The 19,652-nt window shown below is 42.8% G+C and overlaps 1 protein-coding gene across 3 annotated transcripts in view; it reads left to right on the top strand.

Annotated features, from left to right (window-relative positions):
- The window catches only part of tspan9a (tetraspanin 9a), a 220,588-nt gene that overhangs the window by 181,384 nt on the left and 19,552 nt on the right, over positions 1–19,652 (top strand). For all 3 annotated transcript variants that reach the window (XM_080876563.1, XM_080876564.1, XM_080876562.1), the window contains 2 exons: positions 15,895–16,086; positions 18,433–18,507. In XM_080876563.1, the coding sequence (XP_080732689.1) occupies positions 15,895–16,086; positions 18,433–18,507 (267 nt within the window). The remainder of the gene's footprint in view (positions 1–15,894; positions 16,087–18,432; positions 18,508–19,652) is intronic.

Raw genomic sequence — 19,652 nt, 5'->3', positions numbered from 1 at the left:
ATGCCTCATTATCCTTCATATATACTGCATTGATTCCCTTCATCTCCTTATGTCACAGGGGAAATTCTGTTCTGATTTGTGTCATGGAAAAGTGTCTTGCTCCATTATGCCATTGGCTGATTTTAGATTAAAGAACTTGCGCTACATCACCGCAAGCCTTGTGACAGCCCCCCAGCCCGGTCCCCTGAATGAGCTAGCTTGCCAGTGCATCTATATATAACCACCTCAATCAGCTCAGTGGCTAGTTGGACTTTAGCTGACCTTACTGCATTATATGGACCAGAGGGACCTGTGGCTTTACTGACCCGGGCCTGTAAACCTAATGCTCTTTGTGGTGAGCAGCTATTCAGGTCTTCTCATGGAAACACTGGCAAATGACCAACTGCACTGCCAGGACACAGCTCCAACATTAAAATATCTATTTTTCTTTGGTTGTCTGCGCCTTTATAGTTAAAAAGGTTTTATAGTTAAAACCATGTGAAGATATGCACATTTGAGCTCAATATGCACAAACATTTGCAACTGCAGATAAACAGCAACAACAATTTTATGAGGCAAAGAAACCACAACTTTGCAGATTTCTTTGCTGGTTTCCCATAAGACTTGTGTCTTGTGTCTTTGCTACACTGGGCTACACTGGGCTGGGATAGATTTAATTCTCGGGGATATTTAACAATAACTTCTTTGAAATTCAAGGTGGGTGACACAGAAGTGCAAGTGTCAGTCTGCTTCTGACGTTTCCTAGGAGAGCCCTGCAGTGCAAATCTCTGCCTAAACTCTATGCTTGTCTGGGTATAATAACTTAGGTCAGCATCTCTTAGGAATCGGTATACTCTTTTTGGTCGTAAAGAGAAAATAACATTACCAACTCCTGGAAACTCACAGGCTCCAGGTATTTATTTATAACTGCTTGAGGGGACTCTCAACAAATGATGAATCCGTTCAGCTGTCAACTCCCACATAAAACTTGTAGCCGGCAGTTTCTCCTCCTCACTGTTCAGTTTGCATTTCAATGACTACACGTCAGTGTAAAAGAAGAACTTGCACAGCAGGAAATCACAGGCAGATTTTTGCTTCCTCGTGTCATTTGTCTTCCTGGGACCTGACCTAACTTAGCCCCCTGACCTGCAAATAAGAGAAATAAGTTGTCTATATATTAATCGTTAAACTCGACCCACAATGTTCAGTGTAGCGATTACATGAAAAATCCCAAGAAAAGACTCACCAACGCGAATAATCATCTCAACGTCCGTGAGACGTACAGAAATGGGGGACGGGAAGCTGATTAATGAAGATACAGTAGTATCCCATCGCGTTGCTCGGTAATCATGTTTTTAGGATGCAGCTTGTCCGCCTGTGTGAAATCCCCTGTTTGTCAGCGAGAGTTTATCCACACGAGAGCTGCTCAGCCTCAACTCTCAAATATATCATCACAACATTTTGAGGCTGGGTAAACAAAATCTTGTATCGTCTCATCTAATCGTGTGACATCTTATCTCGTAAAAACTCCCCCTCAAATTGAAAAATCAACTTTTTCTACTCGTAAATGAAAGTGAATTTCTCTTGCTTTGCACTTTCTGCTGTGAATAGAGAAAAAAGGGAATTTATCCAAGAAAATTAGGATACGAGGTCTTGTACTTTATTGAAACTCTTACATATTTAATGACTTTGATGTTAAAAAGGCTTCGTCCCACTTCTGGTTTTTGTCTTTACTTTGAGCCTTTTTGGCTCCTTTGATTTTAGATCACTGGGCTTCAAAGTAGGTCTGTGATCAGTTATTTTAAGCAAGATGGCAAAGTTGATGCATGGTTCCAGCGACTGGAGAAGGGAATAGTTAAAGTCTCTCAGGGTCACCATATTTTATTCCTGAGGGTCCTTGACGAAACATTGCTCTCTCCTGGTGTGACTCATGCTTCTGGCTCAAGACCAAACTAACAGCCAGTGTGGCAGGGCGGCAATCACATACAGAAATTACACACAATATTCTGTTGAAAGTAATCCTTGTCTTTGAACTCGTGTCTGATGACAGGCTGGGCTCCACTGGTGCCACTAGAATTTTTCAAATGATGACTGGGGGACACTTGGGGAAACTGCTAAGTGAAATACATAATCAGCGCACTGGTGCACAGATATAGCGGCTCTGCTCATATTTAGTGCACATAGGTGATTATATTTACTTTGAAGAAACTCTTCCCCAAAAAACTGTGATACAGAATCAAGAGTACATGTATTACTTTATATGCAAAGTGAAAATTATGCAAATAAACGACTGCATCTGAAGGTCACGTTGGAGACTCTGATCCGGTAAAATGCCCTCATTTGTTGATTGATGGAAAGTGGTAATAGGAGAAATGTAGGAGTGCTAACTTTACTTTACTGTGCACCAGCTGGCCAAGTCTTCTCAGATTGCGCCTATGATTACCGTTCACCTCCTAACTGGGTAACAACATGTATCCATTTGAAAGAGTTGGTAAGAAAAGCTCAAGGCAAGTTCATAAAGTGCCGAGTATTTGTTTTGTGACAGACGTTAATTCACATCTAATGAGCATTGATTTATTCCTGTGCCGTTCTTGGAGCAGGCATTGATCCATATGTTCCTCTTTCAGGCTGTCACCCGTGCTAGTTATCCTGTCCCCAGAAAACAAGAGCACGGTGTTGAGTGATTAGCACTTGCTCCTTTCTAAAAAGGAAGAAATGCTAATCTAAAATTTAGGAGGTAGACCCGTGGGAGTTGATAACTATCCAGCGGAGGTCACTGACAAAGTCGTAATGCAGTCTCCTGGATGTAATAAAGATGCCTGAAAGGAGGCTTGTTCCTGTCTCGTGAATAATACAGCTATGATTGCATCACAACATCACAACAATAGAGGGATTGATGATCACTATTATTTAGCGATCTGTCTCTTTGTGTGGTCCACTGGCTTGGGATGAGGGGCCGATGGCCATTGGAAGGTTGGCTGACCAGAAAAGAGTAGTTACACAGTCCATTTCCCCTCTGTGCTAATTAGCATGTCAACTGTAAAGGCGCCTCCAATGAGGCGTTCAGGGGGGAATAAAAGAAGAGGAAAGGAACAGGGGGCAGAGCCTGTCAAGGAAGCTTTTCTGTGCCATCAAGCTGCCACTAAAACCTGACCTTTACACCAGTCAAGAAGGGAGGTCTGCATTTATCGGAGGCAAGCGTTCGGCAATGGGGGGTTGTCATGTTGTTGTTGATGTCAGACCTAAACCCACTGGTTCTCGGTATGAATGAAAAACTTGAAGAAAGATTTTGCGCTGACTGAAGGTAATTTCTATTGGTGTGTCTGTGGATTCTCACATAGCAGGAGATGCACAGGAAACTTCAGAATTGTCAAATGTCATCCCGCTTCAGCTGTTTTTTTTAATGGCAAAAAGAAGCAGTAGGATTCAGAGAAAGTGGAGAGGTATAACGGGAGACGGCGTCTGCAACAGCAACACTGATTAGTACTACACCATATGGCAGTGGAATGAAATGTGAGGCATATTAAAAGTTAGAAATTTCAAGTTTTATTGTTGTTAAAGCCGAAGGATTCAAGGATCCTACTTTTTGTTTATGCTACAGCTGTCAACGCTTTATCTATATTGCATCAATTCTTTTTTTTTTTCTTTTACTTCAAGAATACATTTTCAGAATGATGGATGACCGGAGCATCTTGGCCTGTAGACAATATTCGGGTGTTGTCGCTGTCATGTCCAAAGGTGAAATACAATTACTTCCCCCTGTTCCCCCTGGATGAGGAGCAGATGCAGACAGAGCATCATCAACATTCAAACAGTGCTCGCAGACACACTGCACCTCCATGAATACAGATTGCATCTCTCTATTGGTTAATGTAAGGTCTTGTTTTCATTCTGCGTTCCCTCACACTCTAAGTTTATTATGTCCAGAATGAATCGCTTTGGGAAGACATTTACAGGATAAGGTCAATTTTCTGGGATTTCTGAGCTGGAGGCTAAAATGAAGAAAGAGGTTCTGCAATATTCCAGCACAGCAAATTCCCCAAGTTCTCCCAGTCTTTTCTAATGTTGTATGAATTATTGCAAACAAGCAAGCAAAATGCTAAATTTGTGCGGCGCTTTTCACATACAAAGAGTCACAAAGCTAATATACAGTATGCAATAGCAAATTAGGGTTAGGATTAATTAAAAAGTCAGAAGCCAAAAATGAAGAGGAAGACTCAAATTGAAAGATTTAAAACAATTAAATATTAAACATAAGAACAAACTTAGACTTACTGCATGAGTTTCAGCACAAAGTCCAAATTGCTCGAGTAAAATCTGTAAAGAAAAGATCTGAAAATCATAAAAAAATAAAATGTCATTGTGACAAATAAGATGCAACAGAACAAAAAGCTCGTCTGTAATATATACAGTGGGGCAAAAAAGTATTTAGTCAGCCACCGATTGTGCAAGTTCCCCCACTTAAAATGATGACAGAGGTCAGTAATTTGCACCAGAGGTACACTTCAACTGTGAGAGACAGAATGTGAAAAAAAAATCCATGAATTCACATGGTAGGATTTGTAAAGAATTTATTGGTAAATCAGGGTGGAAAATAAGTATTTGGTCACCTCAATTTTAAATCATGCTTTTTATTTGTTCTTGTTTCTAATGTCTCTGTAAAGCACTTTGAATCGCCTTGTTGTTGAATTGTGCTATACAAATAAACTTGCCTTGCCTCAAACAAGGAAAATCTCTGGCTCTCACAGACCTGTAACGTCTTCTGTAAGACGCTTTTCTGTCCCCCACTCGTTACCTGTATGAATGGCACCTGTTTGAACTCATCTGTATAAAAGACACCTGTCCACAGCCTCAAACAGTCAGACTCCAAACTCCGCCATGGCCAAGACCAAAGAGCTTTCGAAGGACAGCAGGAAAAGTATTGTAGACCTGCACCAGACTGGGAAGAGTGAATCTACAGTAGGCAAGCAGCTTGGTGTGAAAAAATCAACTGTGGGAGCAATCATCAGAAAATGGAAGACATACAAGACCACTGATAATCTCCCTCGATCTGGGGCTCCACGCAAGATCTCATCCCGTGGGGTCAAAATGATCATGAGAACGGTGAGCAAAGATCCCAGAACCACACGGGGGGACCTGGTGAATGACCTGCAGAGAGCTGGGACCAAAGTAACAAAGGTCACCATCAGTAACACACTACAACGGCAGGGAATCAAATCCCGCAGTGCCAGACGTGTTCCGCTGCTGAAGCCAGTGCATGTCCAGGCCCGTCTGAAGTTTGCCAGAGAGCACATGGATGATACAGCAGAGGATTGGGAGAATGTCATGTGGTCAGATGAAACCAAAGTAGAACTTTTTGGTATAAACTCAACTCGTCGTGTTTGGAGGAAGAAGAATACTGAGTTGCATCCCAAGAACACCATACCTACTGTGAAGCATGGGGGTGGAAACATCATGCTATGGGGCTGTTTTTCTGCCAAGGGGACAGGACGACTGATCCGTGTTAAGGACAGAATGAATGGGGCCATGTATCGTGAGATTTTGAGCCAAAACCTCCTTCCATCAGTGAGAACTTTGAAGATGAAACGAGGCTGGGTCTTCCAACATGACAATGATCCAAAACACACCGCCCGGGCAACAAAGGAGTGGCTCCGTAAGAAGCATTTGAAAGTCCTGGAGTGGCCTAGCCAGTCTCCAGACCTCAACCCCATAGAAAATCTGTGGCGGGAGTTGAAAGTCCGTGTTGCTCGGCGACAGCCCCAAAACATCACTGCTCTCGAGAAGATCTGCATGGAGGAATGGGCCAAAATACCAGCTACTGTGTGTGCAAACCTGGTAAAGACCTATAGTAAACGTTTGACCTCTGTTATTGCCAACAAAGGTTATGTTACAAAGTATTAAGTTGTATTTTTGTTATTGACCAAATACTTATTTTCCACCCTGATTTACGAATAAATTCTTTACAAATCCTACCATGTGGATTCATGGATTTTTTTTTCACATTCTGTCTCTCACAGTTGAAGTGTACCTCTGGTGCAAATTACTGACCTCTGTCATCATTTTAGGTGGGGGAACTTGCACAATCGGTGGCTGACTAAATACTTTTTTGCCCCACTGTATACCATATATATACCATCAGGATGGTTTATCATATGACAGAAAAGGGTGTAAAAGCGTTGTCTTTTTACATCACCTTTTCACAGGTGTCTTTAAGGCAGCTGAATGAAGAGAAAAAGGTATCCTTTGCAGATGCACAGAAAAAGTCATTTACCCTGTGGTGTGGTGGTATGCAGTGTAACTGTTGATTATATGTCTTTCAATCTGAATCTGCTCTCTTCTCACTAGGCATCTGCCTCGTGCTCTGGGTTTCACTTAAGCGGATGTGCATATTTTGCATCTTCTTCTTCCCGCTGTCCCTCCAGGGATGCATAATGCCTCGCATTGCATAACCTGAGTGTTTCCATTCACAGTACTCCTGCTCCAGGAATAAACATACGCTTATGTTCACAATTTTACTTTTATGCATTTGTTAAAAATTTGTTCCACCCTTGTGTAATTCATCTGAAAGCACAAACAGTGAATAGACTAAGCACATTTTTGCACAGCTCATGCCGTCGCTTCACTCCCTCATGTTTCTTTTGGGTTCTGGCCACCACACCCGTTTCAGAAATCAAATCCCTTCTGTTCATTAGGAGTGTTGGTAAGCATTGTGGTGAAATGTTATATGCTGCGTGTTTGCACCAATGTCTCTAATGGGATCTTGGTTGGCTGTGCAGTACACAGACCAACCCCACAGCAAGGCCACACGCCCACTCCGTGCAGTGAAATGAGATAATAAAGCATGTAATACGCATACATCTGAATGCACACTAGAAACATTACTTAGTATCATATTTCTCCCCGAACAGCTCTCAGTGAACCCAGCAGCAATTTTTGCACAAGGTTGTGCAGACTGGCCCTGTAGCTAAAACCACAACAGTGTTTGTTAGTTGCCCAAGTGTTTCACTCATTTTCAGGGAGAAAGCCCAAGGCTGCTTTTCACCTCATTTTAGGCATGCGACTGTCTGGCACTTGAAATATATTAGAAATGACATATTTTACTCTTCAGGCATTTTCAAACACAGCCAGCCAAGGTCATCAGTTCATCCCGAGAAGTCCGTATGCCTTGATTGATTGATGTTGTAAGTGGAGGTTTTCTGAAATGAGGACACACATTGGAATTATTATGGTCAGTCACTTTAGCGGCTGACACCCTTAGAGGTACATTTACAGAAGCTGGTGCCCTGCTCTGTGACACTGAGTCTTGGGATTTGTTTTGATGACCCGCAAGGAGTGAAAAGGAGCCGAGTAATCTGCTGAGGGTGGCAATCTAGCTGCCGTGCGGTGCATTAGGGATTTTCCGTTTCCTCGAGCCCTTTGGTCCTGTGCTGCAGGTGAACAGGTGGACTGTTCGACCTGTCGGATACACAAGGCTCCGGCCACATGCACCTCTGCTGAGCCAGCACACTCATTAAGCCCTCCAAGTAGTGAAACTCAATGGGAGACTGTCCAACCGTTTGCCTGTCTCTTAGGATTTTCGGCATGGCTGCACTGGCAGACCGGAGTGAGATATTTATACGAGCCAAATGTTTGTGTGCCTCTACAGGCGAGGCAGTTTATGTGGAGGAAAACAGCCACTCATAAAAAGGCACTGCTTTCACATAAATAGATATTTATTTTTCTAACGTGTTCCCGTTTTATTGTACGCAAATGCCTCGTAAGATATTTTCAAGCACCTTTGATGTCAACAGAGTGGCAAAATTCACATTTAATTAGCGCCTTGTGTGAGGAACATCTCCCCCTCTTATTAGCTCAGTTTATGTATTTATATCTCATTGTCCTCTTTAGAACATCACTGGGATTTTTTTATGGTCCTTCATCTCTTTAACACACTAAGTACACTGGTTTTCTGTGCATTGATTTAGAGCTGACTTGGATGAGATAGCTGTAAGACAGTGCAGCTGCCATCCCTGCAGCCAGCGCGCATCTGCAGCATGAAGAAGTAAAGGAGCTTTCCTCTCCAGTGGCAGTGTTTGTCTGTCTTTGGCTGTGTGCTTTGTAGTCTGCGCTTGGCTTGCAGGCCCCATTTCCCTGCGCATCTCTCTGAGTCTCCACGTTCTCACTCTCTGACTGGCTGTGGCAATAAGAGCCTCATCACTTTATGGCCCCAATCGCAGGATGACGTTCTTCTTCCTGGTGCTCTCCTACTTGTTCTCAATGCATAATTGAAGTGCCTCTGGGTTCTCAGGCTGATTGAAGAGTCTTGTTGGGATGGTAAAGATCTAACGGCAGAATTAGTCAGGGATGTCTAATAGTTTTTCTCCTGCCATTGTCGTGACTTTCTTTCTTTTGGTGTCTTGTCCTCTAAGGGTAGAGAATGTTGTCAGGTGTGAAAGAGCGTGAATGTGTCAGTGCAGACAGCAGGGATAGCTTTGGACAGGCAGAGAAAGGCTCGTCTGTCTTTAATCCTTCCTGGCACGATTGATTTGGAGTCACTTTGCTGTGAATAGACCTTTCAGCTCTTCTCGAGAGAGATGGGGAGACATGGTGAGCCCTGCATCATTGATAGGTGCATCACTGAGGGCCCCTAAACACCGTAGTCGAGGCCCAGATTGCAGAGTGGAAAGCTGAGGCATCCAACCAGAACCGGCCCAGCACTGCAATATTTTGGATGCTTGACTAAACACGTGATGGACAGTGGAAAGGCTTCCTCTATGGAAACATATCAGCGCAGAATTGAAAAGACAAGTGTTTTGGTCACATTATAAGAGCACACGGGCAAAAGCTGAAAGTCAATTGAGATCCGCAGACACTGTGCACTTGACCCCATAAAAGTTCAGTTACCTTCAAAATTAAGTGTAACTGTTCATAGAGAGCAGCATACCGTCTTATCACTCAGTCAGTCGGGCAGCACGAGTTCTCTCACACTGCGTGATTTTGCCAGGATCCCCTCGCTGAATGAAACTTTAACTTAGGCAGACGTAGCTTTTTTAATCTTACATTCCACATCTGTCATCCCTCCTCAGAATTCATGCAGTGTTTATTCTGAGCCTGAAAGCACCTCCACCATTGCAGTTTCTGTGAATAATTTACTTGTTATACAACTCACATTGGCCATACAGCATTCGCGGGGGAATGGCTAGGATGCCCCCAGAAAGCCTGGGGAGACAGAGGGTGGCGAGTTTTGCTGAAAAGCTGTATATGGCCTACAGCTTACCTCGTCTAGCACCATAGGGCAAAGAAATATAGTGAAACATGTGGGTCACATAATGTTTTTATTCATAAATGTATCTTTTGAAGCAGATTTGCTCGTGTCTTCTTCAATATTTACGCATCTAACAAATTCCAGACACTGTCAATAGGACTCTGCTGAATGTATTTGTATTGTGTTCCGCAGTGTCTGAAATGTCCTTCTTTAGAAATAATCTGCTTATTTGTGCTTTCGAGATGAACATTTACAATATACCTGGCCTGCAGCTGTTACATGGCTTTATACTTGCATTCAGCAAAAAGCGGTCAATAGGCATTGTGAGAAGTCACAGTATGATCCCTGCTATTGACAGTTTTTGTTCTCATTCAAGTCTTCAGCAGCTTCCTTTAGGTGAGTCAAAGAATAAACCAGGAGTGAAGATGTGAAAAATATCTACCACCCTTCATTTTCTTTTGTTTGGCCAAGTCTGGCCACCATGGAGGATGGATAGAATAGAGAATTTATTTATCAGGAAGGAGTCTTAAAAAATAACCTTGTCTGACAGGCGCACGCAAACACTCTCTGTGGAGGGTCTATCCTTAAAACGATTCCTTTTCCTTCACAGCATGCTTCAAATGGGACCTTTTCCACTCACTGGGTAGAAAATACAGATCTTTACTGTCTTTACTTTAAGGCTTTGTCACTTTTATTTGATGTTTACAGTTGATTTATTATGTTTGTTGTTCTGTGATTCTCTCTCGCAGCTGGCAGGGTGTTGTTCTTATGTGATAAAATGAATCAGTGGCTTGCAAGATCATCTGGTGAAAATTGAAAAATCTTCTTTTAGCCGCGATGAATATCCTCTGTCTTCATTTCAGTGCAAAATCAATGCCGGCTGGAGCAGAAGACTTTGTGTGCCGGGGTGGGGGAGGTTTTTTTTGTTTTTAATTTTCTGGTGAAAAGAAAGATGGAGCTGCAGTAAAAGGCGAGGGGGTGGGGGGGGGGGTGTTAAGTGATAAAGTGGCTCCATCTTTAGCAGGGCATTCGGGCTGGCATTTTCACCAACTTTATGGTTTATTGTGCTCTAACGGTACAATTGCTTCCTAATTCCAGGTGTAAGTATAGCTAAGCAAATATCTGTAACATGTTTTTTTCAGTTTATCACTTGTTTAGTCTCAGCTGCAGTGAATTTGGTAGCCTTGACAATCTTTCTCTCTCCAATTCGCATAACACACTCTGAACTTCAGAAACTCATTCAACTGGTATCAAGCTCTTGCGACGAGGGCAGTCAGAAAAGAAAGTAGTACTTTGACAAAAGCTGTCATTCTTTATGACAGGACGCGACCTCTCACAGGGATCATTGTGTGAAAAGGTTTTCCGGTGTCCCTCGCACACACTTACACCCCATTCCCTCTTAGTGGGGTCCTGTGTCGGGTGGCTCCGTGTCACTGAGCCAGTAACTGCAGCAGCTGATAATTCTCCAAGCCAGTCGCTCAGATGAAGGGTCAGCCTTATTTTCTTCTTCTCCTCTCCCTCCCTCGAGGCTTGGTCTCTTTGTAACTTATACACAGCTCGCAATCTCTCTGGATTTAATACTCTATCCGTCTTCTGCAGACCTCCTGGTTGACCTCTGTCACATCAACTTCCTGTTTGGAAAGTTGCTTCTCACAGTTGCTTCTCACAGTATTGTTGCAATTATTTTCACCCTGAGCTTGTTATAAGGCCCCCAGCAGTAGGGTCCCATTCATCTAGCTAGGCAGTCGCATCACACGTGTGCCTGTATCCTCCAGCAGAAAGTTAATGACGCGCTGTGCTCTGTGCACCTCTCTACTGTTTTTTTGTCACTTCTTCCACAAATGACATTTAGACGCTGAACTCCAGACGTCTTTCCAACAAGGTGCTCTCACAATATTGTCCAACGCGTAGGAAAAGGTCAAACGCCATATTCTCTCAGCTCACTCTTACACTACCATTGATTTTTAAAGAATGGCTCCACACCAAGCACAATTACATGCGCTCCTCCCTCCTGGTTTAAGTGCTGTTCGCTTTCTGAAGTCAATCCACTGTTTAGAGCAGCTGGCTTTATATTCCAGACTGCAACTATGTTTTTTTCATTATCACAGCTGGAAGATATCTTCCCCTCAGCCTCAAATATGAAAGCAACCTTAAGGTTGATAAAAAGAGGGGAGCGTCTCTTGTGCAGCGCTTACACAATGGGAGCAACACAAAGCAGAACATCATCCAGGCAAAACAGCCGATTTGTTTTGACGGTGTTTTCTATTATCTAAACAAGAAAGACTTCGAAAAATTGTAGCAATAAAAAAGTCGGCCCCTCGCCGAAGATTGTTAAAAGTTACGTAGTGGACGTGGAAGGCTGTTGTGTGTCACCCTCAGCTGCTTAATGATGGGCTGCATGGGTTCAGGAGATATTGAAACTGTTGTTTATATCTGCAGGTATACGTCAGGTTCATATCTCAGACCTCACAAACAATATTGCTGGTTATTTATGTTCAAGGACATTATAGGAGACTGTCAGAAAGTATCCACAGTGTGAGCGCAACAATTTTGCCACATCACAGGCAAATTCAGATTATTGGATTTTTTTTCACAGATAGGGGAATTAACTCCTCATTGATATAATACCAATGACTGCCTTTATTTTAAGGCCTCTCTATGAATATTTAAAAGCTTCTCTAGTATTTTGGGATTCGTTGATCCTTCCCTGCAGATGGCATATCAAAACACGCCTGCCCCACAATTAAAAGAAGATAAGGAGCTCAGCAGAGGCACTCAATGTCAAGCTCAGAAGTACAGTGCTTGAGGTCAGATAACACAGATCAGAGCTTTTACTAGAGGCACCTACACAAAGGTCTGATGACAGCATGTTGTAGTCGTAGTAGAAACAGGACAGAGATTACACCGTGCTCTCGGTAGGCTCAGATCAGACAGATTGAGCGGGGGTTGGACGGTTCCACAGTCACTTAAGAGAGCGACACACTTGGACGAGCTCCCTTCACTGGGCATTAAACACAATTAAGAGAAGGCATTGTAACGCTCCCCACCTGGGCTCTTAAACCTCCTGGTGCTCCCCCTCACTAGCTGTAAATCCGCTCTATGTTTCTGCCCTCTTAAACTCACTATTCGTCCTCTGCTTCCTTGAATGCCTCCTCACTCTCTGTAATCTGGCCTTCTGAATGGTACGCGTGCGATCCTGTATATTAGCCGCTCTGCATAAGGACACGACCTTTTCCAACATTTTCAATTGACATTTTTATTCTCCCGTTTTTAATCAGGGAAGAATAAAGGGCCAGTTGCCTCTGAATTATTTAGATTATGAATGACCGAAAGTCTTTTGAGCACTGATGTATCTTGCACAAGTATCTTTGAGGAATTTATGCACAATCATTCTTTCGCTTTGTCCTCACTTCTAATTGCTCGTAGTCATTTCCCAGGCTTTGTGAGACCAGGTGTATCATTCATTCAGCAGAATATGCTGATGTCTGTATACGTTCTGAGGAGTTTCTGTGGAGGTCACAGCTTGTACATATCACAGGTCAGTGAGAGTAGGACGTGGCTCATTTGGTATCTGAGAACAGAATTCTTAGGCTCCGTTTACGTATTTACAGATCCTATAGGACTCATTAGACCTGAGGTATCTGTCCTCACTTCACGAGGTCTGCAGCTGCGATCCCAAAGTTGCACATCAGTTATACGTCATCACCTAACATCGCCGAGAGCGACTTTGAGTACACTGCACCGACTAATTTGTTTCCAGTCACTTTGTTGATCAACACTTGTGTGCATTTGTCTAACTGGAGCTACACTTGTTTGCTAGGGAAGTGCTGATAGTGCAGCAAATTTTCAGGTTTGTTATTAGCTGACAGTTAAACTTTGTCAGCTGCTGCAGATTATCTCTCCATGTGGCTGATTAATTATTTAATAGTAAAATAAGAGGAAGCAGTTTGCAGCAGACACATATCTTAATTTCTTCTTGATCACGACTGCTTCTGTATACTGTGAAATACTTTTGTGGGGCAAAAAAGTATTTAGTCAGCCACCGATTGTGCAAGTTCCCCCACCTAAAATGATGACAGAGGTCAGTAATTTGCACCAGAGGTACACTTCAACTGTGAGAGACAGAATGTGAAAAAAAAATCCATGAATCCACATGGTAGGATTTGTAAAGAATTTATTCGTAAATCAGGGTGGAAAATAAGTATTTGGTCAATAACAAAAATACAACTTAATACTTTGTAACATAACCTTTGTTGGCAATAACAGAGGTCAAACGTTTACTATAGGTCTTTACCAGGTTTGCACACACAGTAGCTGGTATTTTGGCCCATTCCTCCATGCAGATCTTCTCGAGAGCAGTGATGTTTTGGGGCTGTCGCCGAGCAACACGGACTTTCAACTCCCGCCACAGATTTTCTATGGGGTTGAGGTCTGGAGACTGGCTAGGCCACTCCAGGACTTTCAAATGCTTCTTACGGAGCCACTCCTTTGTTGCCCGGGCGGTGTGTTTTGGATCATTGTCATGTTGGAAGACCCAGCCTCGTTTCATCTTCAAAGTTCTCACTGATGGAAGGAGGTTTTGGCTCAAAATCTCACGATACATGGCCCCATTCATTCTGTCCTTAACACGGATCAGTCGTCCTGTCCCCTTGGCAGAAAAACAGCCCCATAGCATGATGTTTCCACCCCCATGCTTCACAGTAGGTATGGTGTTCTTGGGATGCAACTCAGTATTCTTCTTCCTCCAAACACGACGAGTTGAGTTTATACCAAAAAGTTCTACTTTGGTTTCATCTGACCACATGACATTCTCCCAATCCTCTGCTGTATCATCCATGTGCTCTCTGGCAAACTTCAGACGGGCCTGGACATGCACTGGCTTCAGCAGCGAACACGTCTGGCACTGCGGGATTTGATTCCCTGCCGTTGTAGTGTGTTACTGATGGTGACCTTTGTTACTTTGGTCCCAGCTCTCTGCAGGTCATTCACCAGGTCCCCCCGTGTGGTTCTGGGATCTTTGCTCACCGTTCTCATGATCATTTTGACCCCACGGGATGAGATCTTGCGTGGAGCCCCAGATCGAGGGAGATTATCAGTGGTCTTGTATGTCTTCCATTTTCTGATGATTGCTCCCACAGTTGATTTTTTCACACCAAGCTGCTTGCCTATTGTAGATTCACTCTTCCCAGTCTGGTGCAGGTCTACAATACTTTTCCTGCTGTCCTTCGAAAGCTCTTTGGTCTTGGCCATGGCGGAGTTTGGAGTCTGACTGTTTGAGGCTGTGGACAGGTGTCTTTTATACAGATGATGAGTTCAAACAGGTGCCATTCATACAGGTAACGAGTGGGGGACAGAAAAGCTTCTTACAGAAGACGTTACAGGTCTGTGAGAGCCAGAGATTTTCCTTGTTTGAGGCAAGGCAAGTTTATTTGTATAGCACAATTCAACAACAAGGCGATTCAAAGTGCTTTACAGAGACATTAGAAACAAGAACAAATAAAAAGCATGATTTAAAATTGAGGTGACCAAATACTTATTTTCCACCCTGATTTACCAATAAATTCTTTACAAATCCTACCATGTGAATTCATGGATTTTTTTTTCACATTCTGTCTCTCACAGTTGAAGTGTACCTCTGGTGCAAATTACTGACCTCTGTCATCATTTTAAGTGGGGGAACTTGCACAATCGGTGGCTGACTAAATACTTTTTTGCCCCACTGTAAATGTGCTCCTCCATGTCTGTTTGTTTGCATGCACTGCAGGTTTGTTGTACATATTGCTGACAGGCATTAAAGCTTTCTGGTGCAGTGGTGCAAAGATGAGAAGAGAAGAGGGCAGCGGTGTTAATAGAAAGGAGGAAAGAGTAACGGTGCAATCATTTACCCTGGTTTGTTTGCATATTTTAGCTCTCTTTGCTTTTCATATATATTGCCATATATATGTTCTATTGATTTTTATGCTCTTAGGTCTCCATAAAAATGTGACTCTCTAAGCGGTGACCATGTACTGCTCTGATCTTTGATAGGAGGACTCGCACATCAGCAGGCGTGACAGTCTAAGCTTTCCATTAACACTTTATTGCATTAATGGATTCTGCAGGTCACACACACACATAGCAGGAGCCTGGCGGGGTGACAGGGTGAGATTAGGGAATTGCTCCCTCTAGGTGAAACTCAACTCTACTGCAAGCAGATTTCATAAAGCTGGGAAGTTTTCATTACAGCGATTGGCAGTAATTACATGTCTGTTTGTTCTGGATTTAATGAAATCAGCTCGAACGTGCAAAACCAGCATGGCCCGACCCCAGTTTTTGCTCTAATCACTGGCAGAGCGTTATTGGCTTATTGTAGTTGTAATTGGTGTAAAGTCTCTCGTTTTTTGACCAGTGTTTGGAGATGTATGATTGTGTGGGCAGTTCCTCAGGCTGCTGGAGGGGAAATTGAGACTGTCGCACTGGGACTTTTGAGGTGGGGATGGCTTTTAATTTAAAGCTAACCTTACTCTTTGAATTACTGTTATTGTTCGGCAGGTCTCGCATTAAACCAACGCAGCCAGTGGAGAGCTAAAGATGCATTTGAATGCTAATCATTTCTGCAGCTTACCCTGAAAAGGTTGTGCCTGTCTGTTTGTTTTCTCACCTTGTCGTCTGTCTTATCTTTTGCCTTGCAGTTATGTGGCTGCGGGCTGCTCGGTGTGGGCATCTGGCTCTCGGTGTCTCAGGGAAGCTTCGCCACCTTCTCACCCTCATTCCCTTCACTGTCAGCTGCCAATATGGTCATTGCCATCGGCGCCATTGTCATGGTAACAGGCTTTCTCGGTTGCCTGGGTGCCATCAAGGAGAACAAGTGCCTGCTTCTGAGCGTGAGTTAAATCCGGATACCTACAAAAATATTTTTTAAAAGTCACACATCTGTCAACAGCACAAATGTGCACATTGTAGTTCTTAATTTCTCTCACTCGAGCATTTTATGACTGAAATTCATTTGTAGAGTTGACCGCTTGCAATCAGTTGTATTCAAAAGTTTTGGCACCCCTGGGGAAGCTGCATATTTTATCGGTAAATACAACCCTTGCAGCAATGAAATATTAAGATGAGCTTTTCATGAATGTATAAAATTGATAGAAATCGTGGCAGCGGGCCAAAGTTTGTGCAAACTTATAGTAGCAGCCCTAATTTCATAGCTTGGAAATGTTTTTAATGGACCACTAAGAGTCATAGTTATTTGTCAGAGATGAGAAACGGAAAAAAGCAATGCCATAACATTTTGAGAACTGCTCGTATTTTGTGTCTTTTTGCTGCAAGGCTTGTCTGCACTGTCACACGCAAACTGCAAGCAAGTGTCTATACTCAAAGGCACACTGGTCACAGGCCACCAGGAGCTTTTTTTGTATTTGTCCTATTACCAGACCCTCGGGAGAGCTAGGTGACTGGGGCTACTTCAGTAATTCAGTCTGCCCTCTATCGAACCTCAAGAGTGCACAAAGGAAAATTAGAGCTGAGCAATAGGATTCCCCCTTTCTGCAAATTAATACCAACTAATGCATGTCATTGCCATGGCTCTGGTCAAAGCCCAGTGAAAGGAATTTCAGGCGGGGGAATTAGTATTTGCATAGAGCACACCAAAAGCCACTTGATGTTTTTGAAGCTCAAGATTTGAGAATGTTCTATTATTCATTACAAAGACTGTTCTGTCTTGACGTTGCACTGTTTGCCCAAAGTTGTACAAGTGTGTTATCTTAAGCACAAGTTAATTATGAGAGTTCACCCAACAGAATGAGGTTTGCAGGGATCTGCTGCAGAAAGGCAAAGAAAAAAAAACTTTCATGTATAGAAACTTTAAATGAGAAGTGGAGTTGGGGCTCTGAGTACTTAACATCACAAACAGCTCAATCCCTTGAAGCTCTTGCATCAGTCAAAAGCCCCACCAAATCCTCAGCGTTAGACATGGCTTCCTTCACCTGCCAATTTGCTTTGCAGAAACAGTTCATTTGATTGCAAATGCCAGGAAAAGTATGACAAGTTAACTGTGGGTGAACAACAATCATTCTGTGGGCTGCAAAGCCATATGCAGCAGCAAACCGTTGTAACTATGTCGTGTGAGCCGTGACATAAATAATAGCTCGCACCCTCCCTCCCAGATGAGTTTGGAATTAATGGGTTTTTCAAAAATCTAGGTTTGCATGCCTCCTCCCGTGCTGTGCAGAAGAGCTTGGTAAATACCGTGCTGTAATGGAGTCAAGTAGAGAGAGTAGTAGATGAGATGCAAGGCTGTGCTAGAAATTAATCTTAGGAAGTATTAAACCTTTTATACTCCCCTCAAACATTCACAAGCCCTCCAGCACCGAGATTCTCCTTTTTTCCTCCCACCATCACTCCCACCTCTTCCTTCATGTCTCTTTTTCTAATTTCCTTCTCCCTTTTTAAATTTGCTTTGTTTATGTTTATGGATTTCTTTTTTTTTTTTTTGTCTTGAGAAATGTTGGTTTCTGTGTATGCTGCTTCCAAATGAAACCATTAACTGAAACCTGGAACGTTTTTGGGGGGAAATTTACTCATTTGTTTTATTGTCAAGAGCAAAAATGAGAAGATTAATCTAGCTGGTAAATATAAAGCTGCTGCCAGAAACTGTCCAGCCAAGCTGAACAGTATAAATGGAGGGGTCAGTAGGTAACGCCAGCTAGCTTTATTTAGGGCTGGTTTTACAGTCATGTGAAGTGATTCGCTGGGTCATAGCTGGGCAATTAACCTTAAAATACTACAGCTTTATTTTTTATTTGGTTTTTCCTTGATGATGATTCATGTGTTAATTATTGGGTTTTAAGAGATGCCAGCTGGCAGATAAAGCCAGGCTCTAGTTTTTTGTGTCTTTTTGTTTCAGTCTGAGCTAAACTAATTGACTGCTAGCTCATCTCATTTAACCCTTGCCTTATGTTTCACAAGATGTCAAACAATTGCTTTAACCCAAATTAAAAGATCATTAGATGATCCGTGTATCTCCGTGAGTCACACAATACATTTGAGTTTGGAGTATAAATAAATGCGCTTTAAATCACAGATGCAAGTCTTACTGTGAAGTTTGTGAAATACTCAGATAAAACAGCACTTAACTGCAAAAGAAGCTTAGCTGTTCAGAGTTTTGTTCACAAATTCAATTTACAATATTGCCTGTGCTGCTGTTGTAACAGTGCTCTTCCTCTTTCTGGCAGTTCTTCATTGTCCTGCTGATAATTCTTCTGGCGGAGGTGATTTTGCTCATCCTGTTCTTTGTGTACACAGATAAGGTAAGTTGTTATGTGTTGTGTCCGAATTTTGTTTTTTATCATTCCAGCTGAAGACATTAAAAGAAAGCTCTCTCACACACAGATGATCACAGACAAATGCAGAAAGCAATAAACGGTGTTAGTGTGATAAGCATACCTAGATTCCAGTTGCTTCCGGGTATCAGAGTTTTCTGTTTTTATATTTGGTTGTTTCTCTGTCAGAAGCTTGAGTGTCTTCACCCCACCATTAACACAGCAGTCAAAGGTTAGGCCACAAAATTCAACTCAATCCCCAACAGTTGGCTCCCCCTAATTAGTTCCAGGAATATTTCCCATGACCCCTTGAATGAGGTTAAATCAGGTGAATGTGTGGGGTAACAGCAGATGCCTACATGCAAAGCTCTGGATATTACCGATGCTGAATTCGTCTTCGTCTTTAATCTGATCCAACCACAAATGTTTCATCCCGAAGAAGACAAGTGTCTTGTGCAGGACGAGCGATGAAGACTTCTCTGTTTTCAAGGACATGTCGTTGATAGATCCGTCTATTTATATATTTGCTCTCTTATGTCACACGGCCCTCGGGACATCAGCTAATTCTGCCTCTTTGTTCTGAGGTTATTGCTCAAACCTAGTCTCTCAGGCAGATAAAGGAATTCATTTAGCAGCCAATCCATTCTCAGATTCAGATCGGGTCTCGCAGGCACACCCTGTCAGGAGTAAATATGTCTGTTGCCTTATCATCAAAATATTACCGGCTTAACCGTGATCCCCCCGGCGGAATTTAAATAGAAAGCCTCTTGACTTCACAGCAGTGCCTTTCCCATCACCTGTGAAGTCAGTAAAAGATAGCCCAGTAGTGCTGAGGATTTCCTAAATGAGAAATCAGTTGAGTCTGCATTAGCAAAGCATGGGGCATTACCCGGGGAAAACTCATTCGCACAAGTTCCAGTGAATACCCACCGTATTTTATGTTTGTCCCGTTCTTGCCAAATTACTGTGTTTATCCTGGCTTAAACCTAATGGAACGTGAAACCATGATAATGAGGATCACAACCAAATATATTTCCCTTTATTGGTCTTCAAATGTCATTGGAAGGCAAAGCGTTTAAAGTAAATTGCACGTTATTGGAGATGACACTTTCAGACTGCTCTAATCAGGATGT

This window comes from Rhamphochromis sp. 'chilingali', assembly GCF_963969265.1.
Source record: "Rhamphochromis sp. 'chilingali' genome assembly, chromosome: 2".
Taxonomy (NCBI): Eukaryota; Metazoa; Chordata; class Actinopteri; order Cichliformes; family Cichlidae; genus Rhamphochromis; species Rhamphochromis sp. 'chilingali'.
The sequence above is the reverse complement of the archived record's forward strand: the minus strand, read 5'-3'. Positions and strand labels throughout refer to the sequence as shown.